General features: G+C 43.5%; 1 protein-coding gene across 2 annotated transcripts in view; it reads right to left on the reverse strand.

The window, feature by feature from the left end:
* Positions 1 to 15,230, reverse strand: part of afap1 (actin filament associated protein 1) — a 59,593-nt gene extending 44,363 nt beyond the window's left edge. For both annotated transcript variants that reach the window (XM_053416770.1, XM_053416771.1), the window contains exons 1-2: positions 14,912 to 15,230; positions 442 to 570 (exon numbers count right to left, since the gene is read on the reverse strand). In XM_053416770.1, the coding sequence (XP_053272745.1) occupies positions 442 to 570; positions 14,912 to 14,948 (166 nt within the window). In that variant the 5' untranslated portion in view covers positions 14,949 to 15,230. The remainder of the gene's footprint in view (positions 1 to 441; positions 571 to 14,911) is intronic.
* Between the last annotated feature and the right edge of the window lie 11,188 nt (positions 15,231 to 26,418).

The raw sequence follows: 26,418 nt of genomic DNA on the forward strand, positions 1-26,418 counted from the left end.
ACTGAGATCTTCAATGTTAGATTTGACTGCGGGCAGCTTCGCTCTTAAAGTTGTGGGGATGTTTTTCCCCTTAATTGCGACAGTTGTGGGTCAGAGAGTAGAGCGGGTCGTCCACTAACCAGCAGGTCGGTTTGATACCATGCTCCTACACTCTGTATGCAAAAATGTGCTAGAATTTACCCCTGACGAATGTGCTGGCAGTGTGTGATGCAACTTGTCATGCGATAAGACTCTGTTTCTCTTTGTGTGACTATACTGCTGCTCAGAGCAGACAACCAGGGCAGGCAGCTGTGGCTATGGGGATAGAGTGGGTTGTCCGCTAAACAGAAGGTCAGCAGCTCGATCCCAGTCTTCCCCAGTCTGCATTACCCCTGAAGGCTGTGCGGGCAGTGTGTGTAAGTCTATAGGGTTTCTAAGGAGTGCTGTTGCTTGTTATCTAACCTTTGTCCGAGAGGACTCTGTGGAGGATTTTGGAGAGGTGCATCTTCTTCTCTCGGACCCCGGCACTCAGGTACTCCCTGTCCAGCAGGTCCAGGAACAGACGAAGCTCACACACCAGCTCCTCCATCGCTGCAGGACAAACAGAGAAGACATTGTTACTTTGGACACTGGGATGTTTATTCCATCTTCTACATTATTCACTACAGCAACTTACAGCGCACAACCTGCTGAAGGCTCTAGATTATCTAAATATTAAGCATGTGTAATAATTCCTCTTTGAACTGAAAAACTGTGCACGCACAACTGAGCCAAGAAGCAGCTGGAACACAGGGACAAAGTGAATGTTTTTTCTAGTTGTAAATACATCTAAGTCTTGGTTATGACATCACTTGTCAAACCAACACATCCAAAATCAGGTCAAAGTCCTAAACATTGAGTTTTGTCTCAGGTTGTACCAAGTCCATTAAAACATGTTCAGTTCTTTCCTTGACAAACCACAGTTAGAGAAGGACATCTATCGCCATAGGTACTAAAAATGAGATTCTTCTGGGGTTGACGAGGGCGGCATTATTCTACAAGCATTCTCGTCTGACATCAAACTCAAAGAGAAGAAGGAGTAGAAGATGAGGAAGTAGAAAAAAAGGAGATATGGAGAGGAAGCTAGTAATGGAAAGTCCCAATTCCAAACGTGGCCGACAAAAATGTGTCCTTCCACACCCGAGCAATTAAGACTCCACAAGGTAGATCCTTCCCGGCCCAACATGACAATGTTGGCCAACATGTCAATGTGCTTCTATGACAATGACTTTTTCAAAAAGGAAGTGGCAGCAGCAAGCGAGCTGAAAACGTCAGAAAAATGTAAGTGCTCAACCGAACATCGAACGGTGCACATGTTAAAAAACAAAGTTTCAATGTTTTTAATCAACTGAGGGCCATTTTTCATTTGTAGCTCTGTTGCTAGGTGACGTTCTGAAAGGGCGGAACCAGTTGGTGCAATGAGAAAACCAGACCTTGTCGTTTTGGTCCGGCCAACGCAGTCCACGCTGCTAATGAAGGATGCAGCTGATGTCAGCCCGCCAAAAGGATGCAGCCACTGGATTGACAGAATTTTGGCTGAGACAGAATTTGGAGACAAGACACAGAAGTGGAAACAAGTGACACAGAGTTGGCCGCTGTTTGGAGGAACACCTCTATCCTGTCAGACGTCCAGAGCACGGACTGGAACGGTTTATCTCACTTACATCACAATACAACAGGGTATGGTGGACATGGCTAGTCTCTGTGCTGCAGCCTTTGTCTTCAGTTTTTCTTAATCCAAATATATTTTGATCTAATTATCCACACTTAGTTAGGCACAATGTCATTATTATAACCGTCGGGTATGATTCCTGAAGTATTGAAACCGGTCACAGCCTTGCTCATAAATCATCACTCGTTCCTATTGTACTGTATGTTTGAGCTAAGCTGTCTGCAGGGTCCTTCCTGCCCTGTAAGCCAACATTAAACAGACGCTGAACAAAAGCAAAACACAGTTATATAACAGACGTGTACGTGAGCGGCCAGGCAAGGAGATGAAAGACACAGCTCTGAGTCAGTCGGTCAATCATCCAATCAAATAACTCCTCACTCCAGCGTGGAGACCCGGCGGGGCTGATAGCTACCCGGCCAGGACAGACCTGGCAACCCACCTGACAGACAGATAGCCGCAGAATTACAACAGCTGGCGGAAAAATAAGCAACGGCCAACGGCTCAAAAACAATACAACCTATAAATATAGCACAGAGATAGAGGCTTAGGAATGCCTATGTGTGTGTGTGCGTGTGCGTGTGCGTGTGCGTGTGTGTGTGCGCAGTATCTAAGTGTGTGTTTATGTTTCTACACTTTCACACTCTGGTATCTGAGAACTTGTTGTGATATGGATGGTAGCAGATTGAGATCATACTGTATGCGTGACTCTGAGCAGCCATGCCGTGCACGGGCGCCTCCCTCTGACTGAGGGCTCTGGTCTGTTTTGGGGACAACTCAAGCTTTAGTCAACATCTGATAACATCGGTGGTGACGACATCTTGCTGCAGAGCAGCTGCAGAATTAAAACATGGGGTTAAGTGGCGGTAATGATGATGCGTTCACCGTGTTCCTTTGCAGTCCTGCACTGCGTCACACTGACATCAGGCTGACTTGTTAACGCTAACTTCTTTGTGTAAAACAAATATAGTGGAAACCAGATGTAGTGATCTTAGATATAGTGATAAACTGTTTATCTGGTTTAAAAAGCTGAAGAAGAAAGATGAAGTATGGATCACGTGTGATGATCAGTGTTGATATTGTGATGTCATTACAAACAAATCGATATTTAAACTGTAGTGGGTGAGAGATGTCAACAGAGTCGGTGTGTGTGAGTGTGTGTGTGTGTGTGTGTGTGTGTGTGTGTGTGTGTGTGTGTGTGTGTGTGTGTGTAATGTCACCTTTCCCTCAAGTTCTGGGACTATCATGCAGTAACTATACAATTCGAGTATTGTAATCAACTGCTTATTGTGATCAATTTGCCCATGGACAAACGTGATCATTATAAGCGGTTAGACATAATGCTAGGCTGTTGGTAAACTCTTTCTGAGTAAAGATTCAATTTATTTAAATCATAAATGTGGATATTTTCCTCAACTGAACGGCATATTTCACACGTTATCATATCTCCTTCTTCCTCATCCTTTTTGTGAGAAGAATTTATTGGTGTATATGAAAACAGCAGAGGCTGCACAAGCAAATCACTAACACACGCACAACCACACACACACACACCTATATACTCGAATGCAAGCCCCACCCACGTACATTCTCAAACCCTCCCTTGTCCCAGCTTCTCAGTAGAGAGGATTTAATGCTTTTCCTCGTCCAATGTTACAGTAAGTGTAATTATGTTTTGGACTGTTGGCCGGACCCAACGAGACATTAATACTGACCAAACAGTTATTCAATACACATGCCATAATTGGAGTCCCAATAAGATTTCAAGGCCATGGAAAGCAGCAGGATTCCTGCTTCTCGACCACACAAACATTCAGAATGGAAGCAAGACACATGGACAAAGAAGAACGGGGTTCCTTAAAGGCAGCACACACTTAATTCAAAGAGTTACACAAACTCATAAAGGAGTCATAAATTATTTCCATTTCTTACAGATAGAAAAGTCCCAGACGGAGACGGCCCTCACACCCCCTGCTGAGTTAGTAGTGATATGTTTGTGTTCTTTACACAATCAAATTAAATCAGCTCCGTCTACATTCAGGCTGAACACACAAGAGGTGGACTGATCTGACCCCAATGCTAAGTGGCCCAGCAGTGTAAAACTAACCAGCCCCACAGCTGCTCCACAGGTTGAACTCAGGTGAGAGATTAGAAACGAGGCTCTGAGCAGGGACTAGATGTTCTTACTATTTAATGCCAAATACCAACCACTAATGTCTTCTTCAAAACAGGTCTGAATACCATATCGGATTGGTACTGACGCCACCTATCAAACAGGTATCTACGATTAACCAGAAACAGGTGAGTGCGCTGGTTGCTGGTGAGTGGCAGAGGGAAATCATCCCAACACATTTAATCCAGAGTATCTGTGTTACCACATCCACGTAGGTTTACAAGGCAACTGTATAAGGGGTGTGGGTATTGGGCAGCAGCTCTGAGGCTGGAAACAGAGCCGCTTTCAGGCATTCCTCACATATTCAGATTATCCGACAGGAGAGAGGCGGCGGAGAGGTGTGAAGGTAGTAGGTCCAGAAAAGAGGTAATGAAAGGTGAAGGAGCCAGGATGGTGGGGGATGGAAACACCTTTTTACAATAAGCTCTGACATAGCAATCAGTTAAAACACATGACTGATGTACTGTTTCTTATTCTAGAGAAGAAGACCAATAACTTGCCCAACTGAGAATAAAGTACTGAACCCCCTTTATTTTTCTCTCTGTGATGCCGATTTGGTTTTGTCTTCTTTAAGTGTCTTTGGCAGTTGGCAAAAACTTGCTTTGTTCCTGGTTCCTGACCTCAGCTTTTTATACTCTGTTCAACATTGCCATGTTTAATGTTTTGGTCCGAACCAAATTAACAGGTGTAAGTGGTTCCTCGGACGAAGGTCTGACCAAAAGAGGTTGTCTTTGTCCAGATCAAAGGAAACATGGTTTGGATCATTTACGATGTGAAAATATTTAATGGATAGCCCTGACATTCTGACCCAATTGCAGGAAGTTGAGACAGCATTAAACAATAGAAAAAATAAGCAGAAGCAGCTCATACTCTTCACCTCTGGAGATATAATGCTGAATATATAAACAAACGAGAATATTCATTCTACTGGTATCATTCCAATAACTATATTCAAGTGGCAATGAAACTACTGACATCAAGCGGGTCGTTCATGTTCTCCATTCAAACAGAGAGATTCCTTCGATCTATGCCATTTGTTCAAAACATTTAGCGAGAAAAAGAACCCAACGACAACACGCCGACGTTAGACACACGTCTGTCTATAAATTAATCAATGTCAAGTTTAGTTAGATGCAGCCCATGTACGTGATGATGTACAAAAGTTTTCAGTCGCTCCCTAAACTGCAATGTGAAACCGATCAAATTTGAACCTTTGTTCGGACCATGGTCTGGACTTTCAGGTGTGAAAATGACCTCAAACAATAACATAATATTTGTCTTTAGTCATGTCAAAAGAACTCCATGGGTCCACTCTGTGTGGTGTTTCAATATACGGCCAAACAGTTCCAATGAGGGAAAATCTTTTTATCCACAAGCAAACAGTGACAGTATTTATATTCTGTTTCATACATGACAATTGCCCCTATGCACACATCTGCATCCAACACCTTAAGGGATAAAGTGGAACTCCAGATGTGTGTGTCAGGTTTTTATCAGGCAACATCAGTGTTTATTGTATTACCACGGAACCAGGCAGGTGGAATCAAATTGGAGCTCACACGTGTTCCTGTGGCTGAAAAAGAACCAGTCCCTGCAGAGATTTGGCAGCAGGATAATATCAAGAGGACATTTCCATGCAATGTCCAGGTGTCCACAAACTTGTTTTTATGTAGTGACACTGCTGAGAGCTGGGGGTGCAGTGACGTGGGAGGAGCAGTGACGTGATCAGAACGGTTAGAAACAAGTCGACCTTCACAACATATTGGATTTTATTATATAGTGAACTGGGAAACTCTTTATGGAGGAAATAACAAGAGGAAAAAAAGTGACTATTCCTCCAAAGACGACAACCGTGTAAGGAACAACAGTAAAATCTCTGACCACTGACGAATGTACAGTATATAATACATCACGTCACCTGGCCCCTTGTTAATTATGCTTTCGGGAATATTTGCCCAACTTCTAATTAATTCAAATGATCCTTTATATTAGTGTGAGGTAATCTACAACATGTATCCAAGTCTAATAGCAGTAAAACTACAAGCATCACATCTTTAAACTTCCCTTCATGGTCAGATACAGGCGTCATCAATCATGTATCTGTCAGTTTCTATTCAGATGTACAAATCCACAGAGCAACACTAACATCCCCACTGTACCGCTACACATTTAGACACACACAAACACACTCGCACACACACCATGGATCGCCATCATCGAGCCCTTTTTTCATATTACGTCGAGAACAGCCAAGCACTCTTTACTGCCCCATTTGCTGTTTCATAGAGCTTTGTGCAACCTGTGCAATACTTAACCTCCACTAGGGTGGTCAAAAAGCTGCATGTGTGTGTGTGTGTGTGTGTGTGTGTGTGTGTGTGTGCGTGTCATTTAAATTAAAATCCTGAAGCAACTTCTCCAGATCACCAAAGATGAGCGAGGGAAAATGAAGTGGCACGGTGCGCGGAGGACCACCCTCAAACAAGGCCCGAGGGCGAGCAGGGAAATACCTCATGGTGCAAACAAACCACCAATGCCCTTTCTTCTAGATCTCACTCCTTTCTTCCCACCTTTGTCCACTTGTCTTTCAACTCCCCCCGTCGCTTCCATTTCCGTCACTGTCAATGTTTCACCTAAACTCTCTCCATCTTAAATCATATTTCCTGCTGCGAACTCCATTATGAAAGCTTGTGCATGTATTTGTTGGTAAAAATGTATTCTGAGCGTGTCCTCTATCCCAACCACATTTGCTGGGTCAACAGCATGCTTTGCATGTCAAATGATAGCAGCTCCTTTCACACACAAAAAACAATTAATCCCTGCACACACACACAGATAAAAAAGTTACGAAAAAAACCCTAGACAAGTCAGAGGGATGTTTTCACTGCAAGCTTTTGTGCGAGCTCGGGACACACTGGGGTTTTTCCTGGGTGAGTGTATGAGTGTGTGTATGTTTGTGCACGGCAACGGGGTCATTTTTGGGTCTCGCCGAGAACTTGAGACCCTGCGGCTCCGCTGTTGTTGTCAGTGCAAAAATGCTTAACCAGGTTAGAGGGAGGAGGCAATGTGCCCTCTTCCCAGAATACAGCTGTTGTGATTGACAACACACTGACAGACGCTATCCCACTATGTGTGTGTGTGTGTGTGTGTGTGTGTGCGTGTGTTTTAGGTGTCTGTTTCTTGTTACTAACAGTGTCTTAACACTTCTGGGATGTGTTTAGTCTGGAATTCTGAGAAGTTGTCAGTTCAGGAACGCACACGCACGCGCGCGCACTGCTCAAAATACTTTGCGTCCTGACTTGAACAAGTCACACACATGATTAAAATAAATCCAGCTTCTCTCACACAACACCTTTTTTTTTTTATTCCTCAGTGAAAATGTGTGCGACTCATTGTAATTACAAACCATCAACACCATAGAGCCACACCACTCCCATAAATCTTAATTTATATGGATAAGTGGAGGTTATCACGGCTGTGACTGAAATGACCTGGGGTCAATTCTCATATTCTTAATAGGAAAGATGTTTCCATCCAGGTTTTTTCAAATGAATCAGGCTCATTTCATCAGCACACAAAACAGATGGAGGTAAATCTGTCCAGTGTGGGGTTGTCATTCTAAAAAATCTAAACAATGAGATCTTACACAACTGATTGGAATTAATTCAAATTGAACTGACATGTCCACATCTTCCTAAACTATGTTTTCCAACTGACACGATGAGGTGAAGGTGTTTGTTTCTCAAAGGTAAAGTGTGGTGACAAGAATGAGAGTGATGATCCAGCTTCATCTTACAAGTAGGGATGCACCGATTTATCGGCCGAACATCGGTAGTGGACGATATTCGCCTCGTTTACTGATATCGGCTTATCGGTAATAAACTTGACTTTCACCGATATCATTGGCCGATGTTCATATTTGTGGTAAAACCGCTGGGCACGTGCCGCGGCTGGGGGAGCAGTCGCTCCGTCGCCCTCCTCTCCGCGGCCAGAGGCTCAGTGTGCGGCACCGGGAGGTCCTCATCCGGTGGCACCTCACGGCGTCACTGGTGCGGGGGCTTTCTTTCTCTTGGTACGCGGGGCGGTGTCCATCGCCGGCGCGGAAGGCGGGCCGTTGGAGGGGACCGGGTACGCGGTCAGCGGCGGCCACTCTGGACGCGTGTCGGGCCCTTCTCGCGGATCACCTCAGCTACGGCGACCGCTGGGGGAACCCTCCGGCTGGCGCCGAGCAGCTGACTGAGAACTGGTGCGGACCAGGGGAATCCAACTGTTTAATTAAAACAAGCATCGCGAAGGGCCACGGTGGGTGTTGACGCGATGTGATTTCTGCCCGACACTAAAAACAGGTAAAACTGAGGAGGGCTTGTTAAGTTATCTTGACTCACGCAGTGTAACTTGGCATAAAAAGTATGAGCGTAGCGTCTGTTTAAGTACTTTTTTCACATGTGCATCGGCTCTATTCATCCGTCTCATGCACAGGTAACAAGGGAATTGACAACATACGTCATACGCACAGAAGCCGTAACACATCTAATAAACGGGCAATACTGCTACCGTAAATCAATGAGAAGAGCGTTTTCTATAATGATACTTTAACAGGGCTGTTTTAGACAGGGTAAAAAGGTGCTGTTTTAAATTATCCTTGTGGTATTTTGACAAAAATATGTTACAGACATTTCATTAAGATCCCAAGGAACCATTTCAACTTGCGGTAAAATGGGCATAATATGTCTCTGTTAAATAAAGTTATGATGAATAAATCTGATTCAATTTGTGCTCATTAAAAGATAAGAGGGATGAAGGGCTGAATTTTTTTTAAATAGTGCTTTTTAAATAATGATTTAATTATTTTTCTGGCACAAAAGGGTGAATGAATAACAACAAAAAGAAAATAAACAAATATCGGTATCGGTATCGGCCAGATTGTTATTTTAAATATCGGTATCGGTATCGGCCAAGAATTTCCATATCGGTGCATCCCTACTTACAAGCAAACGTTATTTCACGGTAGGTGTGAATGTGAGTGTCTATATGTCGGCACTGTAACTGGTTTGCGACCTGTCCAAGGTGGACCCTGCCTGACCCCCAATCTGACATAATATATCTTCTGTTTACACAACCTTTAGTGTAATGGGAGCCCTGGTGTCAACAAACTTGCAGAACATTGAGAAAATTGAAAAAGCACTGAGGTTGATATTTAATTCAAGATTGGACGACAATAACTCTTAGTAGACTCATTCAGCGTCTCCCATTAGGTACTCCCCAAATTCCTAGTAGTGTAGCTACAGTTTCATAACAAATCACGCTACACATCTTAAAATAATGCAAGGGATCTCTGTCTTTGGTGTGTGCAGAACTTACAGCTGCATGCTGCATATCTCCTGCTTGGGCTAACGAATGCCGAGAAACAACTGAAAGAGTAAAAACAACAAAACAAAACCAATCTGGTTGGGGCGATATACGTACACATGACAACAAACCTATGTACTCATCTAAATAACCTGTTCAGGCCGACATTTTATTTGTTACATTTAAATGATAGAAAAACGTTGAATCCACATCTAAAAACAGCACATTGCAGGTCTTCTCCGTCGCACGCCATAAGTCTGCGGTCTCCAGCTATGCACTCTGGGTACTTAAACTGAATAAGACGGATGTGCAGATACCATCACTGCACGAGGAGCCTTAACCACTTAATGAACCAACCCTCAACCAACAAATCATCTCCGGTGAGCACTTTCTGTGGTTCTGGGAAACTTAATTGCACTGTGCGGTCGAGTGTTACAGTAAGGCGGTGGTTGTTGTTAATTGAGGTTGGTTTACGGCCTGGCATCGTCATGGTTACTGCCCCCAGTAGGCCACCAAAACACAGCAGGGCATCACAAGAAGGCATTCCTTAGGATAATGTACACATGATTACATGGGAACCCACAAATGCGGAGACGTCAAACTACTTTCATCAGCTAACTGTTTAGCAAAAAAGGAGCAGTATCATTTGCATTGCTATCTTTGTTACTATCTCTGTGTATGAGGTCTTTTTATTATTGTTCTCACCAAAGTCTAAGCTGCACTAGTCAAGCAAAAAGTGCATAGCTTACATTGCTTGAATAGGTTAGTGGATTGCATTTTAAATTATAACATAAAAGTATCGAGTGCACGACTCCAGCTTTGCGTCAAAGAAAACTGTCAAAGATCTCACAGTCCACATATCCTTATTCCTAGAGTGGGAATAGGGTTGTGTACTGGTACGTTTGCTCTGCACTGTTGGTGAGAAGCTGTTGAAGTCATGAAATATTACCTAATATCATAAATGTTTCATAAAGGGCTTGGAAAGCCTCGACTTGGACGAGCACCAGCAGAGAGGGAGAGTTATGAGCAGATCAGAGGACATGCGATGCCGCATTAGTTTACGATGAAAGACAAGCTGTGTCTGCTTGCTCCCCTTTTCTCAGGTCTGTAATTTTGAGGTTTGTGTGTTTTCGTCGTTCCGCAGGAACATGCCAGGCGAACATCAGAGAGTGCGGCTGATTGCTATCGAACTTTACAGGTGGTTTACCGTACGAGCAGATGTTTCCGCCGACCGCAAAAACACATGTGCAAAACCCTGGTGCGTCGGGGGGGGGGGGGGGGGGATTAGTTGTGGGGGGATAGGACAGTGCTGACAGAGGTCTATAGATGATGTGAAAGAAAGGGAGGAAACAGGGAGGGGTCCAAAAGCAAACCAAAGTCAGATAGCGAACGCTCCTTCGGTATCTCTTTTAAACAAATAATTAGAGGGTACACAGCAAAAAAACACATGGAGAGGGAGATGAAGGGAGGGGGAAGGGGGTTATATACTATAGACGTTCCAGCATAGGGATTCTATCTTCTAATGGGAAGAGAGGACATGTGGTTTCCTTGGTTTGACCGGGAATGGCAGCAGCCTGGGTGTGAGAAATGGGTATCACGCCGTACAGGCATTTTTCTATTAGTTAAGTTATAGAAGTTGCAAACCCACTTAAATCATTCATATATCTCCTGAAGACAAAAAGACCCTTCATTATAAAGTTAACTACTGTACAAAATTTCTAAATTAAAACCTTTAAAGTGAGTTTTGACGGTCATAAACTAAATGTATCCTGCATGATAACCTTATGAGTTGCATACGACAATGTGTCAACATAGAACGACACAGCAGAGAGAGAAAGTTGCTACTTTATTCCCAAAAACTCTCTAGATTTGTAACTCTAAGTGCTTGGTCTAAGAAAGTTACAGAGGGAGGTCAGAGAAAGTTGTGGTTATCCATACCTATATCATTATGAAGCACTGCAATAAAAGCACAACAGGTAAATGTGATTCAGGTGGTTTTACTATATATATCCTCTTCTCAGTCCTGCTCTATTCTGATCTTCCGAGTGTACACACCCATGGGAAAGTCTGAGATCTGCAGGGATGTGTAAATCTTCGCACTGACAGACTATAACAGGCCGAACACTCTTTCTGGTCTGACGCCAGTAGCATATTTTCTCTTGATGTTCAAACAGTCCCGACAGTCAACATTTCGCAAACAGTAACAGACCGCTATAGACGACCCCCTCCATCACCAGACACACCCATTTGGGCATCTGACACACAAACGCAAGTTGGAACACACCATAACAATCACATAAACACAAGGAAATCCCACATGTAAACACATTATGTGCCTACAAGTGTATCCATTTGTCCAAACCTACTCCACAGCAATCCCTTTGTTGTTGCTGTTCTCTCTACTGCAGGACCTCCCTTAGTCTGCCAGATCTCTTGCTGTGTGAGCCCCCACACACTCTATATCACCTCAGCTAAATTAGCAATGCCCCCCATAACCAATGCAGCTTTGGACATGTAATCCTAAAAGCTTTGTCCAGGGCAGACAGACAGAAAGACAGCATCAAAAGCTCACAGGCTCATCCTGCTTCAATAATAGGCCTATTAAAAGGCACCTTGTGAGGCTCATCAGGAATGATCCTCTCCTAATGGACTCAAATTACCAAGGTAAACATTAATGCCAAGACTAAATAGCACTATTCCAACTGAGGCGGGAGTCCAAAGCAAAATGCTTGGTAGATGATGTTAATTCAGCAGGCTGGTTGCCAATTCGAATTTGGCATACATCATGCTCTCCTGAATTGTGCTCGAGCTTGGCCCAAGATCCCCGTCTGTCTCCCTGTGTTTTTCCAGATGGATATTGACACAGCGGGAAGGCAGGGAGGGCTATGATTAGTCGGCTCAAGAGTTAAGGTCTCTGTTCCCGCATGCCAGCTTACTGACAGGCCGGCTTCGGATGGAAGGAGGCGGAGATTACAAACTAATTTCTCCTCATCGCTCCTCTCCACTCCGAGGATCTGTCTCACCCCCCAAACCCCCAGAGCCACCAAAAAGGGAGGGGCTCACGTGTCGCACAGATGAAAGCTTTTAAACTTCAATCATCATCAGGGCGACTGAGAGCATGAACAAGCCGGAGAAGGAAAGTGAACCTCCAACTCTAAAGCAGAACCAAATGGACCCAGTGGGCCAGAAGAGTGACACCATGTACCCAGTCTGCCCACATCACACAAGACCAAATGAATTGCTCGTCGACTCAGGGATTGCGTGAGGAAAGCTGCGAATAATGGATGGCAATAAACACTTTCACACTTGTGCATTTTTTCCCCCCAAATATGGCACTCCATAGGTGGGAGACCGTTTGAGCAAGGACTTGCTGAAAGCGATCCTTGACTCTGGCAAAATAGGTTACAGTGTTTCCCCAAAACTCCACCAGCAGCTGGAGTCAACAGGGTCAGAAAAGCAAGACAGGGTTCAGCATACCAGTACATACAATGGCTTGCTCAGGCCTTCGTAACACAAGCTTTTACAACATCCACAATTCAGACCACGAGTAGTTCATGTCAATGAAATTACCATGATTGTCAAGGAAGAATAGATCTGAGCAGACATTTCGGTTAGAACTCCAAAACTGTTGACCAAGTGCAAAGAATGCAGTCAACAAGTCAGCATCATAGGTTTTTAAAGGAAACCCATTGAATTTCTATGTGCCACTTTTTTTGTGACTGCATCTCTGATCATATAAAGTGAACAAGGTACAGTTTGTTTACAATTCACAATCAAACAACCTTAATCTGAGGTGATATTTTGACAGAACGCGCAACTGTAGTGCCTTTTTTGTCAATATGTGTCATTCATCTTTTTTCTAGTCTGCAAAGTAATAATTCAGGGGCTATATTTGGGAGTGGAAATAGTTAAAGGAAAAAGTATGTTGCAATAATCTGACTCAAACGTGAAACCCTTGGCCTCCAATGGAATATGCATTGAGTACAATGCTGCTTTTTGTCATTAAATCACAAAGGAAACCACCACTGATATTAACCCCTAAAAGGCCACCACCCATATTTTACATACCTGCATACTGGTTGTCTGAAACAAAGCCTCGTCCAAATCCTGAACCAAAACACGATCTGTTACATTCTCATGTGCTGCTGAGATGTGACTACAACCCCTCCACACAATGGACGTCTGTCAGAACCTCACCAAGTGCTGGGCAGAGGAGTGCTGCCGGCCACCCGATACCCTGCAGCTGCCAGCAGTGGTCCTGTTATTGTAGGGCTCCATTCACCACTACAAACAAGAGACATTACAGATAGGGAGCATTCTTGCTGGCATTCCAGGATCAGGGTAGTGTGGCTCTACCCCAGTGGTGACCTGAACTGTGTAATATCTGACTGGGCACCGGCAGCTTATGTTGAGCTGGGTAATCTGATTGAAAATAGTGCATGAAAGGCAATGCTTTCAATAACTATTATGAATAAAACTGTAGAGGTGGATGGTCTATGATCTGGTGAAGGGAAATAGCAGCCCCTTACCACATACAGTAACCTTACAGGTCAGCTACAACAGTACAGGAAAGGGTGTTTCTCCAGCATAGGCCAACGTCAGAGTTTGTTGCCATCACTTACAGTAATTTTGAGATTCCTCCTGATCCCTTATTTAATGTTTCACTCAAGCATGCAACATAAAGATGTGTTGTTGCTGTATCTGCGCCTGTTGTCTGGCAACCATGAGGTAATGAGGAACAGACTTGTTTTTAAGGTTACAATGCCGCATGCTTCTGAAGCTGGTTGCTGCACAATAAGCCATTAGGGGGAAGCGTTAACACCAGAAGAGGAGCATTAGCTGTCACACTGGGAGTCATCGAAGGTAAAAGGGGGGCTCTATTTACGCTCCGTATCGCTCTCTTGTATGTTCTGTCCAGTCTGTGGTGGGTGGGTAGCAGCTAGTGGGCAGCTTGGACCTAGCCTTAAGGTTGCTGATCAATCAGTGCTACATGGAATGACTCGGCTCATAAAAAGGTCTGAACTCCTGCAAGCAACACCCAATGAAATTGGCAGATGACTGAACGGAGTTTGACGTGAAGTTCATACCTCGAAGCCACCACAACCCTAATGTCACTGTCAGGGGCCAACACTCTATCCAGAGGTGCCCCCACCCCCCTTTGAATCCCCCACTGCCTCTCAAACCAATCCCACTCTTTCGATTACATTTTTATAAACATTGAGTCATCTCAACCTAAAAAGTGTTTCACCCTTATATTGGATGATTTCCCTGCTTCTATCCAGCGCGTGCCAGGCTTCATATGAGCTGCCAAGGAACTAAGCACACTGCCAAATAAGACTCGCAAAGATTTAATGATGAATTTTCATATACAAAAGCATCGCTTGTGGTGGAAAAATCTATTTGAGTAAGTAAAGTAAAGTAAACTGAAACCTTCAACATGTGCAACCCTTCAATATGTGCAACAAATACCACAACGGCAATCTAAGTGACAATGGCGATATTAAAAAGTTTACAAAGTAGAGTAGTGTCCTGGCAAAGCGAATGGAGCTGCAACCGCACATAAGTTCGATGTTTCTCTTTGCGCAATAAAGGCGCTGCCAAATCAGTGTCACGCGCTCTGATCTCCTACAGCAGTGAATGAGGAGCGTGCGCGGTGACTCCCCCCCGGTTAGAGAGCACGAAGTGCCGCAGCAGAGGCCACTCACCCCGGCTGGAAGTGAACATCACAGGGTCGCTCCTCATCGTGGGGTCACGCGCGTGGAATCCGCCCGACGACGCACACACACACACAGGAGCAGGCGCGTGCCCAGCGGCTCCCCGGCAGCAGTGCAAATCCCCGCGCGCACAGTCTCTCGTTGCTGTTCGCAGAGCCGCTTATTCCCTGTGTGCTCGAACCGGCCGCTGGAACCTCTGTCTTCTTCTTTCAAACTTGTTTTCCATCTCCTCTTTCTACTCCTCCTCCTTCCTCTCCCACCTTTCCTCCTCCTCCTCCTCTCTGCTGCTGCAGATGTCTCTCTCTCTCCCCCCCCCTCTCTCTCTCTCTCACCCGCTCTCTCTCTCTCTCTTGCAATCTGCCTGCATGGATAGTTATGCTGCATTCAAATCATGTCGGAAATATGGCAATTCCCTGTTCCGATTTTGGATACAACGTCTTTTAAAGGGATAGTTCACCCAAAAACTAAAATCCACTCATTATCTACTCACCACCGGGGATGGGTGGGTGGAGTGCTTGAGTTCACAAAACACTTCTGGAGTTACAGGAGAAAACAGGGCTGCAGCCAAATCCAAAACTATTGAATTCAAATGTAAAAAAAAGAACAGGAAATAAGGGTTGTTCCTGTGGTATCATCATAAAACCTGTGTCTTCTGCAGAGTAATTTGACCCGTGGGTGAAGGCTGATTGTATCTCTTCCCATTGCAGACAAAAAACTGATGTTAGCGGGTGTTGATTGTTATTTTCACCAGTGGAAAAGGGGCTGTGCAGAAACTAATAACCATCCAATCTCACATACACACCAATTGTCAATTTAGAGTCTCAAACTAACCTAACTCCAATCTGCATATCTCCTGTACCCGGAGAAAACCCATGCAGACAAATGGAAATGAGAATGATCTCCTTGCTGTGTGCCCTAACACCAGAACAACACTCGCAATAAAACAGTTATATGAAAGGCCAGATTTGCATTTCTTCCTTCTTTTCAATCATAAAGAAAGAGAATGTAACGGCTGGTTCCCTCAAGCCCATGGATGTGTAGTTATTATTTCTGAGTTCACTTGAATGCATTCTTATGTCTTTGCTCCTCCTCTTTGTCGTCATAGATGGTCTGTCCCCAGCTCCCCATTTGCTACTGTACTGATGCTCTTTTGAGTATGTTGTGATAACGAGGATGTTCACAACATGCACCCACATGATGAACCACACAACAACAGAAAACACACATGTGCAGAAATATTTAGGATAAAATGACACAAACTGAAAAGTTAGGTGAGGGAAATACTTTATAATACTTTATGATATGAGGTGTTTAATACTCCTTAGACCTCCTTAACTGATGCTCACCGGGATATTGTGAGTGTGCAAAGGCCTTGACCTGTGACCTGACCTTTTTTTTTTGGGGGGGGGGGGGGGGGGGGGAAGGAATAGCGATAGTGCAAGAGTTGGGTTTATCAACAGAAGTTCCACTTCTGAAGCTTCATAACCAGCCTTCTAATTGCACTTGTGGAAGTTAATACACATAAAAGAGGAAAGGAAAGTGACATTCAAGGAGCGAGAGAGAGAGGCTAGCTTCCTTAATTACACACATTACCATAAGCAGCGGACCCCTCCCAAACATCCCATCCCCAGGGGGAAGCACGAGCCGGTCTGAGTTCAATATCCCATCTGCCACCAGGGTGGGGAGGAGGAGGGAGTGGGGGGAGGACTGACGAATGGGCCGTATTTTTCTTTTTCTTTCTTTTTGCTTCATGACAGCACATCTCAGGGAGGAGCACGAGACCGAGGGAGGGAGCAGTGCGGAGCGAGAGAATAATGTCCTGGCTCACCTTTCAGTTCCGCCCGTCCAAGGGGGAAGCGCAGGATGATAGAGGTTGTTGACATGCATTTCCCTGAAGGACAATCACGGGAATGTTACTTCAACTGAATCTGTCTGTCATTTGGTGCTCCAGTAACATACTGGGGGTTTATCGGAGCAATTATCCCGAAACAGCTGCTTGCTGCGTTTAAAAACAAGTTTAAGAAGAGAGACAATTAGAAAAAGGTTAAAAGCTCAAATGAACAGATTAGATTAGTGCAGCTTTAATTTCTGGGCATGGGAAACCTTTGAAATTGAAACGTTTTCAGCTTGAAAATTGTCCTGAGCCCAGATACTTTACGCTTTAACTCATCGTCACTCCGGCTCGAAGTATATCAGCTTATTTTTCCTCATCAACAGAGTTCCTCCAGTTTAACACAACAGGCCACAGTGGGCCACACATACACACATGCAGATTGCGGTTGGAGACAATTTCTCTGGACGTGCCTGTCAAAACAAACGGGCTGGCTAATCCGAACCCAAAACCCGCCAGATTTGATATCCATTAAAATTCACTTTGGGGCAGATTGAGAAATAACAAGACCAGACAAACACCACTGAGCTTAGAGAACCAGAGGAGCAGGCTGGGCAGAGCAAAGTGGCATTCCACACAGCACTGCTCATTCAGCAGGAATTAACGATTTGGGGAAAATATCTAATTGCTGTTTTAATAACACATATTGTGATTGTAATTCAATTTGCGATATATAATACTTTCAATCAAGCGTCGGTTCAATATTTACTGTGAAATATTTTTTGGTGAGCGTGACAAATGATGAACAAGAACCACAACGTTTCATTGATCAGTGTGACTTAAACGCATAATAACAATAAATCGCAACCTCTGCGGTTTGCTAATCGTGTTGTTTGAAATCGCGATTTCGAAACGAACTCGATTAATTGTTCAGCCATAGTGTGCAGGCCAGATGACCCTAAGTCAGACAACTGCAGTGAGGAAATCCAGTGGGAGGATTGCTGCTTGAGCAATAAGACTCTTATCACAGGGAGAGATATGATGAGGAAGAGGGAGTGTGTGGTGAGAATGTGTGTGTTGGAAAAAAAATTGCGATGAAAGAATGGATGGATTACAGTGAAAAAGCGTGTCTGTTGCAACTCTCACTGTGTGTGTGTGTGTGTGTGTGTGTGTTTGTGTGTGTGTGTGTGTGTGTTTGTGCGTACGTGTGTTGGCTTGGCTCTGCTGTATAAAAGTCAACATTGACATCAGTGTTTGGCCCCCTGACTGAGACTAAATCTAATAGAGATTGAGATACTGTAATAACTTGGACCCTTCTCTGCCCGGGTCAGCCATCAACCTGTCATGTTTTTCAGACACCCCAATGAGGACATAACACACACACACACACACACACACACACACACACACACACACACACACACACACACTATAAAGAAACATTCACAAATCCATGGTTTTATTTTAAATGAATAACACCCTTCACTTTTGAGCTGTGTTTACTTTTCATGTACTTATTTCAGAATTATCCCTTATGACACACATGTTTAATACGTCACTCTGCTTTGCATCGTTTAATATCCTGTCCATGACAACCTCTCATCAGGTCAGTGTCTACAATTGAGGACACATAGGTCATGTCCTGGGTAATATATCTCGAAAAGAGGCATGAAAATGAGTTCACCCTCTGATTAAAAACACAAAAGATGGGCTTAAAAGACAGATTCTTAATACATAAGAATTAATGGAATTTAGAATTCTTTACCAGACACCGAAGCACCGGCTCATAATGTGGAAGGATAAACCTTTTAAAGAAGGAACCATTTTTGTTTGAGGTTCCAGTTTAGGTGGGGTCCTGTTTGGGGAATTGACATCAGTATTTCTCTAGAATAAGTGTGTCTCGGGTCATTTGATGCTGGAGGGAATGCTGATGGTATCCATTCCCTTTAATTTGCAGATAGAAGCCAGATGTTAATGGGTTTTGACGTTTACGTTCATTGTCCAGCTGCATCGCAATAAGCTACCTTGACATTATTCTGGAAGACACCTCCCCCTAGATGATGGCGAGCTGCCCATGATGCTCCATCCACCTAACACCCTGCTGGAATCATGTTTCCATGCTGGTATGCTGTGCCCTTTTCAGAAGTTCCCTCCCCTCTGCAGAGAGTAGCCACATAACCAAATCCTGTCCCTTCACACACAATGATGACAATCTAATCTCTATTTAATAACTTGTGTGACAGGGTTCACATCGGTATCAGCTCCTGGTGAAGAGAAAACTCAAAATGATTGCGTTTTGATGATAGTTGATGATACTAATTGAATTATTATCATTAGTCCCAAGGTTCAAATTCTTGCTGTTGGCCTACACTGTGTGGTTTGATTGAGTTTGCCATAAGTTAAAATAGACTGACAACGCTGGTAATTCTAAAGAGTTGACTTCCATTTTCTGACTTACTATTGTATACTTACTTAATGTTGGCTGTGTTGACTTTCCCAATAGCTTTTGGTGCCTAAACTTCGGCACTCAATTAAAGCAGCAAACATTTTTTAACTATATCATTATCTAAACCATAAAAAACTATATAGATATAGAAATCATTGCAAGGTGACTGCTTCTACAAAACCATAACAAGTCACCACGATGGGTGAGAGTCTGAAGTGGAAAAAATGATTTCCCATCCCATCCCCCTCTCCACTTTGCTGTATTGAATTATGACAGTTTGGGTATGAGACAAAGTGAGCCTTGTGCACACAGCGAGGAGAACTACTGGTGGAGTGTGGTGCTGTCAGGGGCTGATGGAATACCAGAGACACAGGGTCGCACCGAACTCGGAGGAACACTACTGCTGGGACTGACTGAAGCGTTTCATACAAATGTCTGATCCCAAGTGCACGTTAAATGACAAGATGGACAGAGTAAGAAATACCCAGAATTCACATGTCGGCTGGCTCATTACAGAGTCAGGCCCCTGCTGTGAGAGGGGGGCCGTGCCCTGGTTTAATTGCTCTCCTGTGCTCCTGACCTCATCTGGGACATCTCACACTTATCTCACATGGTTTATGGCTCAGTCCGGTCATGCTCAAGGAGCCAGCCTGTCACTCTGGACAATGTAAACACCAAAATGTGAGATAATAAATAAAATGATGTATTATGTTAGCTTGGCCTTGGTTTTATGCAATCACTGCCTATGGAGGCAAAGCAAATTAAGATGGGAAATACCCCCCAGCATATTACAACGAGCCTGATTTACTGGAACTGTCATTCATCTCGGTTTGGTACACTGTCTCGGAAAGAGAGAAAGCAGAAACGACGCCTGAGAAAAAAAAGAAACAATTGAGAAGCAGCGAGATTAAATCTGTATTGAAGTCATAAGTCATAATATCTTTACATTACAACTCTATCCAGAACGCGATTGTAATTTGAACATCCTGCAACCATGTTGTTTAAATAGCATTGTTGTGGTCAGGCTCGTTGTTGATGCATTGTTGTCTTGAGGCAGTGGAAAGCAATTGCGCCTTTGACCCAAAAAACAGCTCTAAAGTCAGTAGTGCGGTATTTCACAGTTATTTTAAGGGCGAATTAGCAAGATAATAATATGTGCATCTGTTTTACACCTGCCGGTGTGCCAAGTGAAACCGTTTCCTCTGCATTTTCTTTTACTAGCTGGCAAATCCAACCCCTTTCATCTGCCAAGCGCACCTGACTTTTAAAAGAATTGGGAGATGGCACTGTGATTCATCCAAAACTCACATGCTGAATTAAGAGACTAAGAACAATCAATTTGCACCCATAGATCAATAAAATAGAGCCAAAGGTGAATTAAGGTAGAGTATCTATGTCCGACCTGTCCATTGTATTGTCTGGGCAAGCAATGATAATGTTCACGAGTGTGTGTCTGCATCTGCAGGAACAGAAAATGGGGGAGAAATGAAAAGGCATGGCTGTGTTAGGCAGCTTGCTTTGATTCAGTGTGTTTCCCCTTTCCCAGAAAAAGGCTGGCATTCAAGGCACGCCTGTCAAAACAGCAGCCAACCTGAGCACCTCTAAGCACGCACCGACACACACACACACACACACACACACACATATTCTATGTAAAGCAAAACAGGGTGGGGCGACTCATGAGGGACAGCTGTTCTGTATTTGATTGTTTTTGTACATTCATGAGATTTATGTGTGTGTCTTTTTGCAGTTCCACAGTATTCAGGGTTGTTTAATAGGTTCTGAAGTGTGATCGTTTCTTTGAACCAAGAGTCTGACTGGATGCAGCGAGGTCAAGCTTTGACACTTGCTCCCAAACTTGCCAGCCCCATCTGATTCCCCTTAGAAAGTGCGTTTTAGTTTGCTCCCTGCTCCCCCAGGTGGTTGGGAGGTTAAGCCAACCTGGCAACAAGTGTCAATGTCCAAAAAGTGAGAAGGAGAGACCGACGGGCTGTTCCAGAAGCTGCTCCCTAAAGGTACAAAGGTTGTCATTTTCACCTTGGCAGCCGTCTGGTTTGGATTCAGGTGCTGTTTTATTTTATAACTGTTGGGTGCAAAGGTCATCAGAATTAAAGCTAAAGAAGAAAAGGCTTTACCCGACATGTCATTTTAAACTGAATGGAATGGGGAATGTTCTCCATTGGAAACTAATGTTGACAGCTCTTGTTTCCTCGAGGGGTAAAACAACGGCGATGAGGTTAGATTCAATGTAATGGGCCAGATCAGTTTTTTAGAAAGAAGGAATAATGCTTGTGTTAGATGTCACTCTCTTTATTTATTCAACTGACACAGTTAACTATGGGTGCACATTTCCACCACTGAAAGAAAAAATAAGAGGAAATTCAGCCTTGATAATAATAATACAAAATAAATGCAGAGTCAAAATTATGAGATAATAAGTCGAAATTCTAAGATAAAAAGGCAAAAGTATGAGATAAAGTTATAATTGTGATAAAGTCAAAATTATAAGATGAAAAGTCACTATTATGAGATAAAAAGTAGAAAAGTATGACATAGATCCACAAACAATGGAGCTCATCTTCATCTACATCATCATCATCATCATCTGTTTAAGACCGAATCACTGCACAGTTCAATGTTTTCTGCAGAATCACGGACCAACAGATTGACCAGCAGCGAGCTTCAGGTTTAGCGTTGAAACGCATAGAGCACTGCACTTTCACCCAAAAAGATTGAGACTATTCAAAGCCATGGGGCTGGAATGTGGGTGACGGCTTGAGGAATTCTTCTGGATGCCAGACCTCCTGCTGGCTGTGTTACAACAGGCTGCAGCCTATCAGCTCCAACATCAAGCATGCCGCATTGCTCTCCTAACACCTACAGTAGCAAGCACAATCACTCGGTAACATGTGGGTTTTTTATATGGCCTTTGTCTGTATTCCATATGGGGCAGACACAGTGCAGTTAAAATATTGAATTGAATTGAATTGAATATTTTATTTAGACCTCGGAAAACACATTGAGGGATAAGACCCTCATTTTCAATGGTGCCGAGGGTACAATAAAGAGTTGATACATAGAAGAGTTAATACATTGAATAAATAAGAATGAAATAAATATGCATATATATATACAGTAATACAAGGTATAAAACAATTCGTCAATATATATATAATATTGCACCTCTCCATTTTGGTGTGATACATATTTCTACTCTGGAAAGGTGGTGTTAATATATAGGTTATTCTTTCTAACTTTCCTCCCACAGCATAAAATAATTGCAGCTGGTTTTGTCTGTAGAATGTGCACTTGCTTCTGCTCATACATATGCACATTTTCAGTACACATAGGCATGCATGTATTAATTCAATGCCCAGATGTTCCACATTAGATTATGGCCATAACAACCCAGAGGCAACAGTTAAATGGTTCTACTTTCTGAGGCCTAAAAACACTTGGAAAACCAAACTCATCCCAGAGAGAGGCGAGGAAATCAGCCTCAAATGGGCTTCAAATCATTGTATAGTTAACAATGTTATTTCACGCACTCACACACACATACACATGCACACACTGTCAAACTGCAGGCTCACCTTACTTAACGGGAAGTGTATAAGGGATGCTGACGTCAAGGTATTATAAATCTCTAGTCACATTGCGTCACAGCTAAGCGAGCCAGCTCAAATGTCCACGTCTGGAAGTCCCATCATCATTATCATCATTGTCGTCATCCTCACATCCTCAGTCACGGAGCTGTGTGTTCATAAGAAGGCATGAGTGGGGCTCCTCATGACTGCAGCCATGTCTACATGCTCATATGGTCATAGATAAGATAGTGTATTAAGTGTTTTATTATTAAAAAGGAACTCTCTGTAGACCTTTGTGATAAGGTTGTGGTGGGAGAGAGATCAGGGGAAGAGGATACAAGCAATTCAAAAGCCTTCAGTAGTGACCAAACTATTTCACTGGACATGAAAGGCCTTGGTCAGGGGCGGGACTAATAATATAACCCAATGGTCACTTTAAGAGAGCTTCAGAACTCCTCAGCAGAGATAAGAGAAGGACAAACATCTCAGCAGCAGAACTATGGAGACTGGTCAGAGTTGAGGGAGGAATAAATTAGGTCCTTGAGGAAACCTGATCCACAGTAGACATGACCTGAGGACGACGACTACGGTGACAAATCACCTTTCCACATGACAATGACCCAAACCATGAAGCCAAGACAACAGTGATAGGTCTTTGGGAAAGATTGCTCCTGAGTGGCCAAGAAAAAGTCAAGAACATCTGTAGAGAGACCTGAGGGGAGCAAATCACGGACACTCTCCATGCAATCTGACAAAGCTTGAGAAGATTTGCCAAGGAGACTGTGATGAACTGCCAAGAACCAGGTGTATAAAGCCTCTGGAGACTTACCCAAGAAGATCCATGGTTGTAATTGCTCCTACAGGGGCTTCTACAAAGAACCGAATGAATTTGTCAATGAGGCATTTCAGTTTCCCGACTGTGTAAATATCCATTTGTGGTGAGTGGTTTCTGGTCTATTAATATGGTGCTTTCACTCTCATCATCTCTTATACAATGAATCTACACCAGGGTTTGTTCATCTTTTATCTTTAGGAACACAATCTTATCACCTCAAAATAGTATTCAATGCAAAATCTTTTTAATAGGAAACGCTCACCACAAATAACAAGCTGCTCGAAGCTACCAGGACTTAACGAAAATCTGTCGGCATTGGAATCTGTTGTACTTTCTATGAATTGCTGATGTCGGTTTTAGAAACTGAGAGAGACAGGGTGTTGCATAATGTGATACATGTGTCTCTGTCAGTGCACCGCTGCATATGGAGCCATGGCCCTGATTCAAACTGAACAAGACGCATAAGGACTGGTGAGAAAAATTAGGTGAAGAATGGAACCAGGTGTTTTCACAGTTAACAAGTTCCTCAAAACCATGTGTGTGTGTGTGTGTGTGTGTGTGTGTGTGTGTTTGTGTGTGTGCCTGTGTGTGCCTGTGTGTGCAGTCATATTGTTGTTTTCGTTTCCCTTCCCATTTTCATGTCCCTCTCTTTCCTGTTGATCTGCAAGCAAAGTGGTTCCTAGGTTCGAGCTGACAAATTTGATAATCAAAAATGTTTGTAATTAAATTATCCAACACAACTGCTGGTAAATGTAGAAGGGGTTTCGCTTCAAAAAACTGGTTGCCTAAGAACAGGTGGAAGCAATGTCCACAAAGTTGTTTTGTCCATGAGCTCCAGTTCCAGCTGGAAATGCTGACTTGTACCAGTAAACTTAGAAATGTGAAATTCTTTCGGCCAAAGCAAAGAGCTTTCCACCCCATTTGACCGGTGTACCCTTCACTCAGTTCCTGGCCTTTTGAGTGGATATCCTCTCCATCTATTCGAGCCATCAGGCCTGCCTTAGCTTCATCTATAGTGAGCATGTGTCACCAACTCACAATCATCATTATATATTGTATGGCAGTGTGACCTATATCAGAAATAAAAGCCTAAAGGGCTATTGCTTGCATCTCAATATCTCCATGAGCAAAATAAGCAAACTCCTTCTGCTGATGACGGCTGTGTGATACAGTCAAAACACTTTGGGAAACTATAGCAAGTAGACCAAAGGTCGTCTGTGACTGTTAACAGAGTGTTTTGCTGAACTTCTGCTTCCAAGAATTAGAATTTAATATAACTCAAATTAAAAGGTGAATGCAGAAACAATCACTTAAACAAACAGGAAATAGATCTGTGAGAGGAGATGAGTGCCAGCCTGCTGAAACAGGTAAATGTTACGTTCTTTTCCTAACAGTAATAAAACATTACTTCTGTATATTTACGGTTTATTTAATATTTTACTGTTGTTTGCTGCATTTACTCTGTTGACTCAATCCTTGCACAGCTGGAGGCGGTGCCCGGAGCGAGCGTGTGGGGGTCAAGCCCAGATGTCAGAAGTGTGCGTGTTTGAGGTCAAAGTGCGCTACAGAGTGGTCAAAGGTCGCAGGCTCGAGCCTCTGGTCTCCCACTGGAAGTTTTTCAAGTCTTTATCAGAGAGAAAGTATCCATTCGCCTCCTAATAGCCCCTCAAAATTGCTCCTAACCCCTGCGTTACTCGCTTTAAAAACACAAAAGCCATTGAGTCAGCCACTACTCGTGTTTCAAAGCAGCGCCACATCTCACATTATCTCAGGGAAAATTCTTACACAGAGATTTCACTGCTGTCAAAAGTCCTCCATGTGTAACCCAAACCCCATTCAAAATAGCCTCAAGTACTTACCTCTCACCCTCATGTAACCTTCCATACAACACATCTAATTAGCAGAAGCCCTTTCACTCCTGCCCAAAACTGCCCCAAGCCTTGAAATGTTTGCACAAACTCTAAACATTTCAGCGATAGAAAATCCTTGCAACTCCAAACGCCACCTTAAAACCACCCCAGACCTCCAGCTTATACGTCAAGGGATCCTTCAGCCTTTCAAAAACAAGTCTTAATCTCCACCCTCCCTCTTCAAAACAGCACCAGGAGCTATACCTCCAACTCGTAACCACTTCAAGTGACCTTTGACCCTCGGCTCCCCCCTCAAAATATTTATCCTGACTGAAGAGAACTCCACGAGCTGAGGTGACCCCTCGGAGTAAAGCCTGGTTGGCGGCTGACCTGCTGTTACAAATCATTTTATAGCTTGTTGTATTTCACCTCAGCAACTGGTGAAAACAGTCAGTAAAAGGAGATGATCAGAATGTCTCAGGTTCAGGTTCTTTCGGGCCGTAAAGGTGTGTGGTTGTGTAAGTATGTGTGTGTGTGTTTGTGTTGGTAGGTTGTTATCAGTCAATACACAGGAAATGTCAAATAAAGGTTCGCACCTAAAAGTCTGGATCACGGTCAGAACCAGGGTTCATGTCTTTGTGACATTGTTTACATTTGATCTGGTTAGTTTTGGTTACACATTGTAAATTCCACACGAACACTCGGCTGAAACACTATCTATTTTAGAAGGATAGAACATTTTAATTAGGTTTATATTCTCAATTTGTAGACTAAGGGTCTTTAGTATGTTTGAATGTTGTAGTCATGCTTGTGGTGTTGCAGTAATTGCACACAGTCTTAAATATTCACAAAACCCTGAAGTGTTCTTTGTGACCCGTCCTTTTATTGCGAGTCCGGTCATTATGAGTCAGTGTCTTCCGTTCCTGATGTCTTTATGACAGGCTGTTTG

This window comes from Pleuronectes platessa, chromosome 23, assembly GCF_947347685.1.
Source record: "Pleuronectes platessa chromosome 23, fPlePla1.1, whole genome shotgun sequence".
NCBI classification, from domain to species: Eukaryota; Metazoa; Chordata; class Actinopteri; order Pleuronectiformes; family Pleuronectidae; genus Pleuronectes; species Pleuronectes platessa.